Source organism: Quercus lobata, chromosome 8, assembly GCF_001633185.2.
Source record: "Quercus lobata isolate SW786 chromosome 8, ValleyOak3.0 Primary Assembly, whole genome shotgun sequence".
Lineage (NCBI taxonomy): Eukaryota > Viridiplantae > Streptophyta > Magnoliopsida > Fagales > Fagaceae > Quercus > Quercus lobata.
Genome location: NC_044911.1, coordinates 14362510 through 14380335, shown reverse-complemented (window position 1 = coordinate 14380335; position 17826 = coordinate 14362510). Strand labels below are relative to the sequence as shown.

General features: G+C 31.2%; 1 protein-coding gene and 1 long non-coding RNA gene across 2 annotated transcripts; both read right to left on the bottom strand.

Annotated features, from left to right (window-relative positions):
• Positions 1-4405: 4405 nt before the first annotated feature.
• LOC115957846 lies at positions 4406-7039 on the bottom strand. The gene is made up of 3 exons (XR_004084413.1): positions 6846-7039; positions 6133-6314; positions 4406-5879 (listed from the first exon to the last, which is right to left on the bottom strand). It is a non-coding gene; the product is annotated as an uncharacterized LOC115957846 (long non-coding RNA).
• A 5408-nt stretch (positions 7040-12447) lies between these two features.
• On the bottom strand, positions 12448-14942 carry LOC115958093 ((-)-germacrene D synthase-like). Its single transcript, XM_031076455.1, has 7 exons — positions 14784-14942; positions 14401-14671; positions 13942-14314; positions 13417-13635; positions 13189-13327; positions 12844-13092; positions 12448-12741 (listed from the first exon to the last, which is right to left on the bottom strand). The coding sequence occupies exons 1-7, from the start codon at positions 14904-14906 to the stop codon at positions 12448-12450; spliced, it is 1668 nt and encodes a 555-aa protein (XP_030932315.1). The 5' UTR covers positions 14907-14942.
• Between the last annotated feature and the right edge of the window lie 2884 nt (positions 14943-17826).

Below are 17826 nucleotides of genomic sequence, written 5' to 3'. Positions count from 1 at the left end.
AAAATATAAATTAACCCTTTAAGTTTGACTAAAATTTATTTCAGTCCTCTAACTTTGTTTTTATTCAATTGAGTTCTCTAAATTTCAAATTTATTTATTTCAGACCTTTTGTCCAACCCCATTAAAAAAAAAAAAAAAAATTGCTGTTAAATATGCAATTAACTAATGAAAAAAGATATTTTGAAAAAAAAATCTCACATAAAAAATTCTATAAAATATTTTTATTAATTTTATAGATTTTTTTTTCTTGTGAAAATAATATTTTTTTAATGGCAATTAAAAAAAAAAAAAACTAAATAGAAGATCTTAATTGAATAAATTTGAAACTTAGAGAACTCAATTAAATTAAAGTAAAGTTAAAGGACTAAAATGAATTTCAACCAAACTTAAAGGGTGCAATTTACATTTTAGTAAAATTTTTTCTAAGAACTTCTTTTTCAATATACATGAATCAAAGAGATATTTAGAAAATAATTTTACTTATATTGTGAATTTTAATTTTTTCAATATTCATAATTGAAAATTTTGTTTCATAGTTGCAGTAGAAACATTGTAAAAGAAAGCTCAAGTACAATCACTTCGCAAATAATTTTGTAGGATGCTAATATTCTACTCCTTACCAACCCTTTGGTAGTTTTTTTATTTTTATTTATTTTTATTTTAAAAAAGAAAGATAAATACAAAAAACATATATGTGCTTGGAGTCCACTACCATCTCCATTAATTTGAGGATAAAAATTAATATGAAATATATTGATAAAATGAAAATGAATATGAAATATATTGATAAAAATAAAGAGGGTAGGCGCACGTATGCATATTCGAAAGTAAGAAATTACCTTAAATATAAATTATTCTACTCCTTACCAACCCTTGGTACAATTTAGGAAAGAAGAGGTGGTACAATTTAGGGAAAAATATGATAAATAGAAAACATATATGTGCTTTAAATTCACTGCCATCTCCGTTAAAATTTTGAAAAAAAAAAAAAAAAAACCTTATATGGAATATATAGATAAAAAAAATAGAAGAAGAGTAAGTGCACATGTGCATATACAACAACAAGAAATTACCTTAAAATATAAATAAATAAAAGAATAACATTGCTTGAAAGTTGAAAGTTATTAACTTCTTATATTTCATGGTTTGCCTTTAATTTATCTTAATTAGGAAATAATGTTTTGTTTACCAAAGGATTAATAGCATAAAACACCAAAACCATATAAATAATAATATTTTTTTAAAAAAAATTAATTATTATTATTTTTTTTTTTGGAGATGGTCCACACATTATGGACCAATAAACTAAACCTATAAAATGAGGTATTGCAAAACTCCAAAAAGACTGCAATAGGTAGAAGGGTTTAAAAGTGGTTCACCATAAGAGCTAGTAATTAAGGTAGGGAGTAGAGCATGGCCTTGTATTGAACTTATTGTATTTGATAAGTAGATCTATAGTGCATTTGGGTAAGGTAGCGACCTAAATCAAAATGTGTTATTTGAAGACCAAGAAAAGGGTAATTCTATTGTACTCCCCCTTTTTTTGGGGGTACAGTATCCACTAGTAGATAACCTGTTATACTGGGTTATCAAAATATCACATTTGATAATACCAATCTCACATTGTGTAGTACTAACATCACATATGACTGTATTTTTGTCACATTTGGTGATTCCCTTATTTTTTCTAACATTCGATGGTACTATCCTCACATTATGTAGTACCAACATCACATGTGACTGTACTTTTGTCACATTCGATGGTTCCCTTATTTTTTTTTTCCACATTTGATGGAACTATCCTCACATTGTGCGATACCAATATCACATGTAACTGTACTTTTGTCACATTCGATGATTCCCTTATTTGTTTTCTCACATTTGATGGTACCATCCTCACATTGTGCGGTAACAACATCACATGTGACTGTACTTTTGTCACATTCGATGATTCCCTTATTTTTTTTTCTCACATTTGATGGTACAATCCTTACATTATGCAATATCAACATCACATGTGACTGTACTTTTGTCACATTCAGTAGTTCTCTTATTTTTTTTCTTCACATTTGATGATTCTATTATCACATTGGGCAGTATTAAAATCACACTTGATTGTACCTTTCTCACATTCTGTGGTATTTCAATTTTTTCCTCACATTTAACAGTTCCATTGTCACATTGAGCATTACCAACATCACATGTGACTGTACTTTTGTCACATTCGGTAGTTTCCTTATTTGTTTCTCACATTTAATGATTCCATTGTTATATTGGGCAGTACTAACATTACATTTGACTGTACTTTTGTCACATTCGATTTTACTTGTATTTTTTCTCACATTTGATAGTACTATCCTCAAATTGTGCAGTACCAATATCACATGTAACTCTACTTTTGTCACATCAGTGGTTCCCTTATTTTTTTTCTCTCACATTTGATGGTTCCATTGTTACATTGAGTAGTATTAACATTTTATTTGACTGTACTTTTTCTCACATTTTATAGTACTTTAATTTTTACTCACATTTGACAGTTACATCATCACATTAGGTAGTATCAACATCACATGTGACTGTACTTTTGTCACATTCAATAGTTCCCCTATTTTTTTTTCTCTCACATTTGATGGTTCCATTATCACATTAAGTAGTATTAACATCACATATGACAATATTTTTACCACATTTAGTTGTACTTGTATTTTTTTTGACATTTGATGATACCATCTTCAAATTGTGTAATACCAAAATCACATGTGATTGCACTTTTGTCATGTTTGATGGTTCAATTTTTCTTTTCTTGCAAATGATGGTTCTATTGTCACATTAGGCAGTACCAACATCACATTTGACCATACTTTTCTCACATTTGGTTGTACTTTAATTTAGTTTTTCTCACGTTTTACAGTGTTGTCCTCACATTATATAGTACCAACATTAAATGTGACTGTACTTTTGTCACATTTGATGATTCCATTATTTTTTTCTCACATTTGATGGTACCATTGTCACATAAGTCAATACCAATATCACATTAAACTGTACATTTCTCACATTTGGTGGTACTTTTGTCACATTTGATGGTTCTATTTTTTTTTTTCACCAACTACCATAATACCCCTAAAACCTAAAAAATTACCAAAATACTTTTAGGACCTAAAAAATGACAAAATAACCCTAAAACTTAAAAAATTACCAAATAACCCAAAATAAATTATTGAAATAACCACAAAACCTAAAAAATGATCGAAATACCCTTAAAAAAAACCAAATAACCTTGAAACTTAAAAAAAAGAGACCAAAATTACCATAAAACCTAAAAATGACCGAAATAACAATGATACCTAAGAAAATGACCAAAATACCCCTAGGACAAAAAAAAATTACCAAATGTCCTTGAAACTTAAAAAATGACCAAAATTACCATAAAACCTAAAAATAACTAAAATAACCACGAAACCTAAAATATGACCAAAATACGCTTAGAAAAGAAAATGACTGTAATGGCCCCTATACGTAGAGAATATCTAAAAATATCTTAGAAACTTGATAAAGACTGAAATATCCTTAGTTAGGGGTGTGCATGGGTCAAGTTGGGTTAGGTTGAGAAATTCTTCCAACCGAACCCACCATGGTAGGTTAAAAAAATCCAACCCAACCCATCATAAGGTTCAACCCAACCTAACCCAACCCAACCCATGTGGATTGGGTTGGGTCAGTTGGACCCATGGGTTGGACAATTTTTATTTATTTATTATTATTATTAATAGTGCCATGGAACCACTGCTCTCTCTCTCTCTTTCCCTCTCCCTCTCTTAGGTTTCTTTTAGTTTCTGCAAACTCTTCATTCTAAGGCCTTAATGTATTTGTTCTTATAAAATACCGGAAAGCCTAATTTTAACATAATTGACTATTAAAATGTCAATTTTCATCTCTCTACTTTGTTCATTCACATGGGTGGCTGATAGTAGCCCACATTAACTCCTTAGTGTAAGCAAGACTTATTTACTAGGATTTGAAACTAAGCCATATAATTTATGGCCTTGTCTTCGGTATATATATATATATATATATATAAGCTCTTATTAGAATGGACACTGAGAAATAGAGAAAATCAATAATAAAGAAAAAAAACATAGAAACCTTGAAAATGACCGAAACGACAGTGAAACCCAAAAGGTAAATTAAGCGTATTAGATAGGGGAAGAATGCTAAAATAAGAATTTAAAGGAACATAACATTGTACTTGTCATGCCCCAAACTCAGAAGGGTCCAAAGCATGAGAAATACAACCCAAAGGTACCTGTAGATTTTTCCTTTTTTACAATTCAATCCAAATAATTCATACCAAGTACCAATATCAAGAATTTTCATAATAATTTCATTATAGATACTCCCAAAATAAGTCAAAACTTTATACAATAATTACAAGGACTATTAGCCAAAAAAGAATAGAGGTCCGAGTAAATATAATTACATATCATCAGCTTGTCCCATCAATAAGAATAAAAGTCATCACCACTATTAAATACAAAAGAATGAGTCAAGCCAAATTTAGGATGTATATCATCTAAATATCACCATCACAGAAGTCTAGTCTTTATCAGTAGTAAGTCTATACTTCAGAACTTCTCTTAGTTCTTGTCTTCTATTTGTCTTCACAACCTCACAATTTTATTTCTTGCTTGTGATCACATATTACAACAATTGAAACACATTTGAGAAGCAAATCGTTTGAAAAAGAAGCAATTCGAAACTCAATACTAGAAAAGCATGCTATGAATTACCAACCCACTAGCGTATCAAAAACTTGCTACTTAGTTCAAGTAACACACTTTACAGATATTCTCATATTAATCAAATCAATTACTTATTACTTTACAACTTATAGACAGTTCATAGTACCATTTCATCAAACACATAATTTGCATTACAAACCCACAAATGAAAACAAAAATAAAAAATAAAGACAAACTCAAAACAGACAACATGGTGCTAATCCAACTAGTAAACGATTAAATATACCAAATAGCATCAGTAAGACCATAAAATGCACTAGGAAATGAATTTCATGGGGGATGAACAAGAAAAAAGTTTAAGCAATAACACCCTATGAATTTTAAAAATAGATTGTGTTAATCCCTCAAGCAAACTGGGAATGAAACATACTTCAAATTATAATTTTTTTTCCCAAACCACTACTCAGCATCATGGATATTGTGTAGCTATTCTAACAATGCAGGATCATGCATTTGTGCAAAGTTTGGTCATACAGGGTTTCAGCTAAACAATTCTTTCGTCACTTGTGTAATTGGCTTAGCTAGTCCCTTTCACATATCAATTGCATGAAATTTTTGAGAAGTAATTACATGTTACATTTTATACCTCTACAAGTAGTTATATAAAAAAAAAGGGAACCATACTATATTTTCATGCTACCGAACATCTAATCATCATCATCATCAGGTTAATGCAAAGCCTGACTCTTATTTACGATATCAACCACAGGAAACACAACATGAGGTAGACATTGCAAAGCCTGACTCTTGTTTGCAGTGTATAAAGCTATGAAAAATTAGTTCCTAATCTCTCATGGACTTGAATTTTTTTCCTTGTACTGAATGTACATCAATGACTGTGTAAAGTAGCTCAAAACCTCAGCCTAAAACTCTTGCAGTTAAATAGATAGCTCATAGAGGCATTTCATCAAATAGTTAATTGCATTTCAATTAGAGCCGCCTTGAATTGTAAAAAACATAAAATATCTGAAAATATCTATACAAAACTAAATGTGAATACCCCATCTCTTTGGGCAAATCAAACCTCCCTCCCCATGTATTACTAGTGAAATTGTGTATGTCAACATGAGAGTGCACCTACAAGACATAAACATAGGCATAAGCAAAGATCATCAATATCAATGATTTGAAATTGTCTAAAATAAATTCCAATATCTGACTGATTTACATTTTATATATTCTGGTGATGCCTCAATAAGGGTCAAAGAAGTACAGTCATAGTTTAAAAACAAAAGGATTCAACCTGCCAATGATGTCCTATTGAAGCATAAACTAGCATTGAACTTGAATATGGAACAATCAAAATATTCAGATATTGTTAGATTCTCACATGGTCAAGTGTGCGATATCCTGCAAACACATATAAAAGTTTTTTAATCTGTATGGATGCTTCATCAAGATGAGGTACCAGTGCTGGTGGCGTCTCCACCCATTGTAATTCAGGTGCAGGTAAATCAGCAAAAGTAAAAATCTCTCAGGTGTGCGTTCTTTTCTACCTTTAACATCTTCTCTCTACAAAATATAAGACCATTCAGAATTCAATTGTACTAATCCACAACGAGACCTCACTTCACTTGTAAAAATGTGATTATAGAGAGGGGCCAACCCTGAAAATCCAGACAAAACTAACAAATCTACTACTACACTAGACAATCAATAGACTAGAATGGAGCACCTCACAAAAACTTCAATGAAGAACTTAACACTACCAGCTTATGAAAAAACAGAAAATAAAGTTGGGTGGGCAACCATATTGGGAATCAGAGATATCCATTGCCAAGAACTAAAACCAAAATCAAAATCTCTGTAAGTTTCACATTATACATTTGCTAAAGGATATTTTAGGGGGCAAATTTCACATAGATTACAATTGGGGGGAAATTGAAGAAAATGGTTTTGTTTTCAATTGGAATCTGCTGAATAGGAAATTTCAGTTAAGATTTCACAAATTTGCCAATGTTAGTGCTCCAAAATTCCTAGATGAAAGAAAATCTCTCAAATCGGCCCAACATAAATAATAGAGAAAAAAATGGTTAAACCCACCATTCAAAAGCACAAACCTACAGGGTAAAATTCAGGAAGAATGATGAAAAATGATTACTTGAGAGTTCAGGGCAAACGTGGTGAAGATTGGAAGGAAAAATTTAGGAAAAATGATGAAAATGGTTAGCTGAGAGTTTGGGCAGACGTGGTGAAGATTGGCGAAGAGGAGCAGAGTTGAGAGAGAGAGAGAGAGAGAGAGAGAGTTTTTTTTTTTTTTTTTTTACCCTAACCTTTTCTACCGGTGAATGGTAACCCACTTAAATTATTTAAATGGTTAAGATTAAAAGCATTAGAATGTATGATTCAGACTTAGGTGGATACCGTACCCCTAAAATAAATGAGGGTACTGTAGAATGACCCCCAAGAATATAGCTTAATGAGCCAAGACTTTTGACTTCAAATCCAGAATTTAAGGATTTGTTGAGGTAATCAATAAAGGTGATAGTATTATTTACAGTGATGACAATGTGTAATAGGTAATTTGCAATGTTCTGATTACATGCTTACACCCTATTTACCAACCTCCTATTAACATAATCAAGGGTAAAATTGTCATTTCACAACTCGAGGTTAAAAAGTGATGACAATGTGTAATAGGTAGTTTGCAATGTTCTGATCACATGCTTACACCATATTTACCAACCTCCAATTAACATAATCAAGGGCAAAATTGTCATTTCACAACTCAAGGTTAAAATTGAAATTTGATCATTGGATTTCCTAAAACTTCACATAAAACAAATCTAGAAAATGTAACGATCAAAACAATGTGTCATGTTGTTCAATTGGACCATCATATTAAAAGTTGTAGTTGAATCAAGTTTTAACAATTAATATATGTCTTTAGTTACAATTAGAACTAGACATATTCAATTATGGTTAATTTATTATGACTGGTACTATTTATTATAACTAATAGTGTGTCAAATCTCATCACAATACCCTCTACTCCCTCTATAAAGAGAGGGGGGATTCACAATTCAAAGAACCTCATTCTCCTAAAGCTCAAGAGGAAGGAACTAAGTAAAATCATTGTGCAACTAGTGATCCTTAATTTAGTTTAGGTCCAAGTCTTTCATTACCTATTCTCTAGAACTCTAGTGAAATTTCTTCCCTTTTTATGCAAGTATTATTGTTAGTGTCATTCTTTGCATAATTGTTTTGTTATATTGGATTGCTGGTTAAATGAACATGTTTTGTTATGATGAAATGGGACAATTAGGATTGAAGCATACTAGATTTTAGAAATAAATCAAATGATGTTCACATGTTTATTACATAATGTTCTTGCAATAATCCATTTGTTCTTATGAAGTTCATGATAATCGCATGTTAGTCTTAAATTCTCATTGGTAACATTGCAATTACAAGTTTAATACTTTCAAATTAAAAATATAATTCATTACAACAATAAAACCTAGGGCATGTTGAGTACGCTGTAATGATGATTACATAATTTACATAGTAATATAAAAAGCTGTAATGGAATAATTATTCTTATACATCTATTTGGTGATATGATATGATAAGGTAACGACATTATATTTTTGTCAAAATTTCTAAAATACCCTTATGTAGGTAATTATATATTTACAATTTTTTTTTTTCCAGTCTCATTAATTTAATACTATAATGATATCATACCAATGGGTCCATATTAGGCCTAAAAAACCATTTATTATTATTAAAAAGTTTCAACCTATAGCATCCGCTTTTGATGATTCTACTCTTTATCATCAGATCAAGACACCAAGACCTTTTTGGTGTAGGCAGGGATTGAACCCAAGATCTCTTATTCAACTATTAGAAACTTTACTAATAGAGCTAACTTAAACAAAACCATTGAAATATTAGATATGAAGAAGTATATATATTATAAATAAGGGAAATTATATTAAACTCACCATTGATTATGCTTATTTTAATAGTGCCTACATGTGGTTTAGACTTTATCACTTTACCCACCTCATTAGTTACCCACACCCCCCCCCCCCCTTAGAACATTCATATTGGAGATGCTAAAACTAATTAGCTATTTTAGCATCTCCAATCATAAAAATTATACTACACTGGTGGTGCTATGTCTAAAAAACATTGACATTAAACTACAAAAAACTCTTATAAATAAGAGTTCACTGTAGCAACTCTTATTTGTTTTTATTGTCTGTCTCATCTCTTGGACTCAATCTCGCTTCCTTTCCTCTCTTTGACTCCCTTTTGTTCGTCTCTCTCTCTTTCTCTTGACTCTACCTCTCTCTTTGATTGAATCTCGGGCTTCGTTTATGTTGTTTGTTGCCATTGGTGGGTTTTAGTTGTGGCCATGCTTTGTTGTGTATAGGGGTGTCCACCCACCCGTAACCAATTCGAGAGCTTCGACAATTGGCGGTGGGTTTCGGACTTTAAAAATTGACTCTGATGGGTCGATTGGCAAGTTCTCTACTCTTAAACTTGACTCACTGGACCCAACCATAAAACCCAACAAACTCTAGAAACTCCAAACATTTTTTGGTAAGTATTTGGTGAAAATTCATCAAATCCGCCTAGATTTTTGCTAGATTTGACTAGATCTCATCAAATTCGACGAGATAGAAAAGTAGGAGGATTAATTTTCTCTCATATGTTTTTGGTTGGGAGGAAAGAAAAGAAGAGAGATGAAAAATTATGAAAAATAAAGTTGGTATAAATTTATAATTATGTTCATATTAAATAAAAAAAAAAAGTAAAACATTTTTTATACTCATTTGTTATTAAAAAAAAGTGTATAAACACTTCGCTTTTTTTTTTCACAAGCCAAACGGATACAAAAAAAAAGAGAAAAAAAAAGGAAAAACAAAAAAAGAGAATGGAAGAAATAGATAAAAACAAAAGAAATTAACAAAAGGATAAAAAGTAAGATGAGCAGCCCCCCCCCCCAAAAAAAAAAAAAAAAAAGAAGAAGAAGAAGAAGAAGAAGAAACCTAAAACCAACTAATGGAATAAGAAGAACCAGAAAAGAAAAAGTAGAAAAAAAAAATTGCTTGTTGGTGGCAAAGGAAAATTTTGTCAAAATCAAGTTTTGGTGGGTTTTGAGAGAAAGTAGCCGGGCCCTATCATTTCTCTACCTCCCTCCCCTCTCACTCATTTTTTCTCATATTTTCCACTCTTTTTTTTTCATCATTTTCAAAATTATCCCAACCAGACATACCTTTAGATAAGAGAGAGACAGAGAATTTTCAAAATTATCCCAATCAGACACACCTTTAGATAAGAGAGAGACAAAGAAGAAGAGAAAGAAAGAGATGTAGAGGAAAAATAATGAAAGATTAAAAAAAATCATATTTAAATAGAATGGTAAAAAAATAAAATATTTGATATTAGATATATGGTAAATCTTTTAGTTGCTCTTACTCCTGTGTAACCCCTCAAATTCTCACCATTAAAGTGATCAAATAAGATTTCCATCCTTTTTGTCAGTTTCTCTTTCAAATCTCATATAGACACGGAAAGAGAAAGCGACACATATGCTTTGAGCCTGTACCCCAAGACGCTTTTTGATCAGCAAATTTTGACACTTTCGCCTTCTTCTTCTCTCTTGAGTTTTCTTCTCTCATGATTGTTTTTGTTGACCGAGCTTATTCCCCACCTTTGCCACCACCATTTCCTTTCCAGTAGAAGAGTCCTTCGGCTGCCACTTCCCCCAACAACATTTCCAGTCTTTCATCCTCCTATGATAGAACTAATCTGTAATTGCTGATGCTTTCCAAAATAGGACTTTGGGTAACAAATTGAACTTCCATTTGGGTAGGTAACATAGAGAGAGAGAAGGATGCATCTATTTCTATCGAAGATGATCACTCATTGCTTCAAGCATCATTACTTGGTAAAGCTTGAACTCGAAAGAATGAAAAGGAAACGGTCTCAGCATAACAGAAAAAGAAGTTGTGAGTCTTACAACCAAACCCAGTTCAAAGATTGGTTATGGACCCCGTATGGTGTGGAAGGAGATATTGATTGCTCTCTCTAGCCTTTTCTGCTCTAGAGGTAAATTTGCTATTGGATTTTCCTTGTGTTTGGACTTTGGATTGAGGTTTTTTCATGTGGGTCTTTCATTGTTTATGTTTATTATTGCTCTTTTTTGTTAACTGAGCTCATTCTCCACCTCTACCCATAGATGTCTTGAGTTGTGGTTGAATGATACAAGCTTGATAAATTGCTAATTTTTTTAGCATGATGTATTTTGAAGATGAGTTATAGATATATGAGATTTGAAGAGAGACAAGAGAGGGGATGGCATAGGGATATAGTTTGTGTGATTTTTGCAAAAGTCTAGAGCCCGTTTGGTACATGTGTTTAAACACATGTTTTTAGTTTTTAAATAACATTACATGTATTTTTACACATTTTTTGACTTACACGTATTTCCAAAAAACTGAAAACTGTTGTTTAAACACACATACGAAATGAGGCCTTAATGTTTCGATCTTTTTTTTATTGTATTTTTTTTTTCTTTTGAGGTAGTTTAAAGAGTTTATATATATATATATATATATATATATATATAATGGTTTAAAGAGGTCTAACGGAGGGTATTTCACGTTTTTAGATAAAAAAGTGATAAAGTCAAAATAAACTTAGCTAGCCACAAATGGGTTTATAGTTTACTATAATTTCTCCTTATAAAGTAATTAAAACAAAATATTTAAATGTAAACCAAATCAATCCAGTGATATTCAACAGAAAATAAAAATCAAGATTACCCTGATTTCCTTGACTACGTATATGAGATAACCTATATGGCATAAACACAACACAAGGAAAGAAAGGGGAAAAAAATTCAATGTTCAAGCTAGAGAGATTGTTAATGACAAAGCCCTGGGAAAAAAAAATCAAGGTTTTCATTATCAGGTTCCATTCATTGATGATTCTAAAGAAAAGAAGATGGTTGAATTCGTAGATGCAAGCTTGATGGCATAAACAAAACCCAGGAGGATAATTGTTGTACGCAATTTCTCTTTTTATTTTTATTTTTATTTTTGATATGTTGTGGCACACTATTTAAAAATGATTATTTGAATTTTACTTGTTGAAGTTGTTATGTAGATTAAAGAATAACTATTAATTAAGGAGTTTTAATAAGGAATAATTCTTTTTCATTTTAAATAATAATTATTCATAAGAAGAAAAAAAAATTATTCTTTGTAATAAAAATGCAACAAGTTGGTTATTCATAAAGAATGACCTCTCAATTGTGTTTGCAAAGAGCTTCCTTAACCTCTCAATTACCCTCGCTTCCTTACAGGTTATAATAAATGGTAGCATAGGGAAGCAAAAGATAACAACTTGATAATTTTTAAGATAAACTTTACGTACCCAACCCCACTAGAATGGCACAATAATTATAATCTCCCACAAAAATGTACCAACAGTAAATCCCATCATCATTATAAATATAGTGCTAAGTATTAAATAAGAAACTAGTAGTTTATCAGGAAAAAAAAAAAAAAGCAAAGATTTTCCTCTTATCTTCAGTATAAATGGGCCCTATATATATTAGAATATCAACAGACTTGGATCCTATTCAAGTCTTTTATTCTTTATGAAGATACTTATTTTGTTACCCCATTTATATTGGTATTGGGTCAATAAGCACTAATGCAACATTATCTTTCATCTCTTTTCCAACGTGAGTGTAGCCATCCCCTTCCTTGTAAATGACATCTATTACTCGTGCAAGATTAAGAACACGCATAAGTAGAGGCATGGGAACAATAGTAGGTCTTATGCACTCCTCATTAATGTCCTTCCATGCATTAGCAACTTGCCTGTTGAGTTCATCATGGACTACTTGCTCTGAGACACCATGTTGCTTCATGTAACATTCGACTGCTGAGGCAGCGTGCCCTCTCTCTTGCTCAAACTACAGACAGTTTTTCAAAAGGGTAAGTAGAAAGTTGGCAACACATGAAATAGACCTCACACACTAGCTTGTGAAACTTGCTAAGATTTTTTGATTGCATACCTTATGTGACTTCATGTCATCCATGAGTCTACCAATTACAGATGAAGCTTTAATCATCTTGGGGTTGCTGAAGATCCAATCAAATGCCTCTTTTGTAACGATGTCACCCATGCCAAGGAAAGAGATAGCTGTGAGCATAGGGTAACCGGAGGTTTTAAGTGCAACATGCATATACTCCTCCATTGTTGGGATGTAATTTTGGTGGAACCATTTGGCTTCGTCAAAGTAGGCCCGAACCAAACGTTTCATCTAAGGTTTAAAAAACATGAACGAAATAAGTATGTAGCATGAAAAAGTAGACAAAAAAAAAAAAAACCATGAAAAGTTAAGTTGCTTGACGCTTACAGCATCTTTTGCATAGCTAACACGGTATGATCTTTCTTTCTTGGCCAACTCATTTTCAATTGCTTCGAATACATCAAAGAGTGCACGATAACATATTTGCATGTATTTTGGAAGTTGATCTATGCAGCTAATATCCCACCTGAAAATATCATGTACCAATTACAGAAGTTAGACTAACATTATACATCATAGTCTTAACATATATATTAATTAATTCAATCTATAAACCTCTCAATTGCTTCAGTGAAGGGCTCGAGTTCTTCAAGTGTGCCATAAACATCATATATATCGTCTAGAATGGATGTCATGGAAATAACTTTGGTTAGTATTTTTCTTGCAAGTGAATATTGGGGCTCAAAGTAGACTGCGACTATCCAAAAGTAGCACTCGACAACTCTATCTCTTGCAAAAGGTAGCTTCGTTGCAAAATCTAAATCTTTCCACCACCTACAATTTGAATATAACAATTAATATTAATTGATTGTAAGTAATCAAAAATATATAACAAAATGCTAGGGTTGCTTTAAATTTTACTACAAAAAATTAATAAATTGTTGTTATCAAGAATATGATTACTACTATATACCACTTCAACAATCTAATAAATGAAGTTTGAATTAATTTTTTTATTATTATTTGTAACATGTTATTTTACAAGGTTTTTATAGTAAAATCTATAGTATTCCCTTCACCATGTCCGAAAATATTCGTACTTTGTCTTTTTGGATAGATCATAGTTTTAGAACTAATTACCTTGTGATATCACTAAGTTCCTCTTTGTGCAATGATTGCACTAGATTAAAATCTAATATTGAAATCTTGAGCAAAACTTTGTTATGTGAAGCATCCTGTTCATAGACAGAAATGTATCGCCGAGCCTCTAGTCGTGGTATGCCCTTGTACAAGGGTTGCTTTAGGGCACGAGTTATTTGTGCTGCCAACGGATTGCCTATAAGGGATGCTGTGGACTTAAGGTGAGTGGTAGTGAACTCAAGGGCCTCATCAAGAATGTCTTCTCCATGCACCCTCAGATGTGTAGCTTCATAGAAGGCTAGCATGCCTTCAACATTGCTTGTCAAGCTTTCCTTGAATTGACCATCTTCGTCTTTGAACTTGTTGAAGACATCTGTTTAGAAAAACATAAACTTTTTAAATAAAAAAACGTCGCTAACTCCCTATTACATGAAGAAATCAATCATACTCGGGTCTTACCACATGAAACCTTAAATCCTTCTTGGCGTAGCAGTCGAAAATTGAGGGAAACTTTGTAGAGATCATCAACATCATTTTTGTCATTAAAAGTAGTGTATATATGTTCTAGAGCTTCTTGGATTTCTCTCTCAAAGTGGTAAGCGATGCCTAGGCGCTGGAGTGCATCAATTAAGCCCAACTGTTGTGAAAGATGACCCGTAGAGGCAAAGAACTCGTTTCTCATCTCATCTTTCAGCTCTTCAACTTCACGTACTTTATGTAAAAGAATATCCTACACCATGAATTGCATGAACAAATAATTATATTGTAACAAAAAATGCTAAAAATATTATAAATTTTACTACATAATCTTCATAAACTAGGGTAGTAAATAATCATGTTACCTTATCATCTGAAGTATTGTCGATGAAACGGTCACCCCAAATGCTTGGATGGAAATTTGCTGTTCGGCGAACAACCTCTGATTTGCCATTTTGGGATGAACCCCCTGAAACTTGGGTAGACATATTTTTTCTAAGTTCAAGGATGAGTCTATGTTTTGAGTGATAAGGTATGATGGGATTTGTTCTCTGTGAACTTCTTGAGCGAGATGTAGAATGCCTTCAAGGCCACGGTATTTATAAGCAATGGAGAGAAAGGTAGGTACGGTGAATAAAGTATAATTTTATTAATTAGAATAGTCAGTAGAGTATAATTTTTTTATACACGTTTAAGTATGATGAAACATGTCCCTGGAATAACCATTTGAGTATAACTTTTTGACTAACAACTAAATGTGTTGAATCGCGCATATGTCTCAATTGAACAGAGATAATGGACATTGCCCATATTCTACATGTCATAATGCACTTCATGGAGACGGTGGGGGAGGGTGGTAGCTGTATTGATATGACTCAAGATTTTGAAAAGTCTACTTATTCCAAAAATAAATAAGTTTAATTAGTAATTTTTTCTTTTTACTTTGAAAAGTCTATTTATCCTAAAAATAAATTATTAATTTCCTTTTACCTAATTACGAGCTATCCCTCTCCCTTACATGAAAGAAAAGAAGGAAATTTTATATCCCTTTTATTCAAATATAATCAAAAGTTAAGAAAAAAAATATATATATAAGCAAAAGTTTAGATATTTAAAAAATGTAAACAATTATCTCATAAAATAATTATAAACATATTATAGAAATAAGACTTTGTTAATGTTTAATTTTAATTCAATCTTTCTATATTAAAGTTAGATATTTAACTTTATCATGCTAAGAAGTTTAGAAGAGAAAATTGATAATCTCAAAATTTGAAGTTTTCACTTATGTTGTAGATGCATTTTTATGTGTGTACGTGTCCCTTCTGAGCAATTTTTTTTTTTTTTTTGGGGGGGTTCTACACTTGCGAATGCTTATTTCTATTTATATAAGTGAATTGGAGTAATCTAATTTAGGTGACAAGGTATACATAAGAAAAAGTTTACCTTAAAACTGGTTTCGAAGAAAATTTTTCAAACTTACTATGTGATAATTGATAAGGTCATTTGTGTATATTTTTAGTTACATAACTTATTTAATAAGTTTTGTGACTCTGTTTAAATAATGCACATATATATGGTTTTATGAGTCATCATGTAGGCTGGTGAAAATTTCTCCAAGCCGTCATGGGAGAAAAGTTTTTCCATGTGTAAATTATTAATATTTTTTAAAAATCATGTATAATACACATTTACATATCTGTTTATTAGAAAAAAAGAAGAAGAAAAAAGTGTTATTTGACGCAATAAAAGTTGGTGGTATTATCAAGAGCCTTATAGCTCAATTGGCTAGTATTTTCTAGTGTTTTCAACAGAGATATTCAGAGTTTTAATCCCTCCTCTTACAGCTATTGATTTATAAAAATAAAAAATAAAAAATAAAATAAAAGTAGTAGTATGGGCTATTTAGTTAGATCACTTTTGATTCCATTGCTAATTGAAAATGATTTTGTATTAGCTATGGTTTCATATACATTTCTTCCCATTTAGACAGTAAATTAAGTAGTATTCAAAACTGTGTACAATTTTTGGAGTAAAATCTAATTAAAATAAATTGGATAAATGTACTAAATTATAAACAAAAAATTGAAAGATTCAATGGTGTAGAGAACTTTCAATTATGACTGCCTTGTAACTTAAATTAGGTTTAAATATGTGATTTGGAGGTGCTAAATATAATCCTAGGAAGTTTCTCCATATATGCATGCATGCATGAGGGATGAAGCTTTCTATGACATAAACACGTGCATGAGGCCGCGTGCTGGGAAGGGTGTTACTTATTCTTCAGGAGAAAACAAGATTGTCAGACTTTGTCTCCTTTCGCAGCAAAATATGAATCTATGGATAGACCATACTCCTTTCTTTTGTCTACTTTTTCTATACTATTCTCTTATTTTATACGTCATATTAATAAGTCTTACCACGTTTTTTTTTTTTTTCTCCAAAATAAGAAAAATGAGGCTGATCAAAATGACACTTGACACAGAATAAAAAAGACAGTATAGCTCCAAATTTTTGGAGCTATTTTCTACAATCTACCATATAATGATTTATAAGATTAGTTATAAGGATTATTTACATAAATTACATGATTTATTATAAAATTCACGCGCGATCAAAATTAAATATAGGTGATTTCTTTATCAATCGTCACAAAGTAGGTGAGAGCAGGGATGAACCCAGGATTTCAAGCTGGGGGGGGGCCGGAGATAGACGAAAAAAAAAAAAATTCAAATACACATCCATATAGTCACTGGCGGAGCCAAGAAATTTTCTTAGGAGGAGCAAGTTAGTTATGCCTACATTATGTTAATAGGTTAAGCCTATGTTGGCTCAAAATGTAAAACACTCAAGTTAATTTGGCCCAAATTGTTGCCAAAATTAAATTACTTATTTCATAAACTAACTTTAAGTAAACTTGTGCCTACATTTTTTTCACTGTACTAAATTTTTTGTACTTAGGTTAATAGGTTTGAACTTACCTTTTTACATTTTAGAGCTTTTCTAAGGAGTTACATCTAATGTTTCAGCATTTAGGATAAAAAGTTGATTAATAGGTATGAAATTTTGAAGATTTATACAATAATTTTTGTTAAAAAAAGTGTGAACAATGAAGTGCAAATTACTATTTAAGTGCAATTAGATCAAATCAAACAATTAAACAATTATTTGTCCTACTATTATCACATATAAATAGATAATCTAATATTCTAATATAAACCACATTATTATATATTATATTATTATTATTATTATTAATTGTAGTGTACTGTGTAAATAACATTAAATCACCGAAACAAAAGTAATATACCTTATCCCAATCAAAAAAAAAAAAGTAATATACCTTATTATAAATAAAAAAATAAAGAAAGACAAAAGTATTATATGTGAAATGCTGTACAGCTGTAC

What these genes read in the sequence shown, in the direction of transcription:
- LOC115958093 (XM_031076455.1), bottom strand. Translation starts at nt 14,906, where the DNA reads ATGTCTACCCAAGTTTCAGGGGGTTCATCCCAAAATGGCAAATCAGAG. An exon ending in GAACTTAGTGATATCACAAG is followed by an intron (nt 13,636 to 13,941) that starts GTAATTAGTTCT and finishes TTCAAATTGTAG; the next exon opens with GTGGTGGAAAGATTTAGATT. An exon ending in TTCACTGAAGCAATTGAGAG is followed by an intron (nt 13,328 to 13,416) that starts GTTTATAGATTG and finishes TGATATTTTCAG; the next exon opens with GTGGGATATTAGCTGCATAG.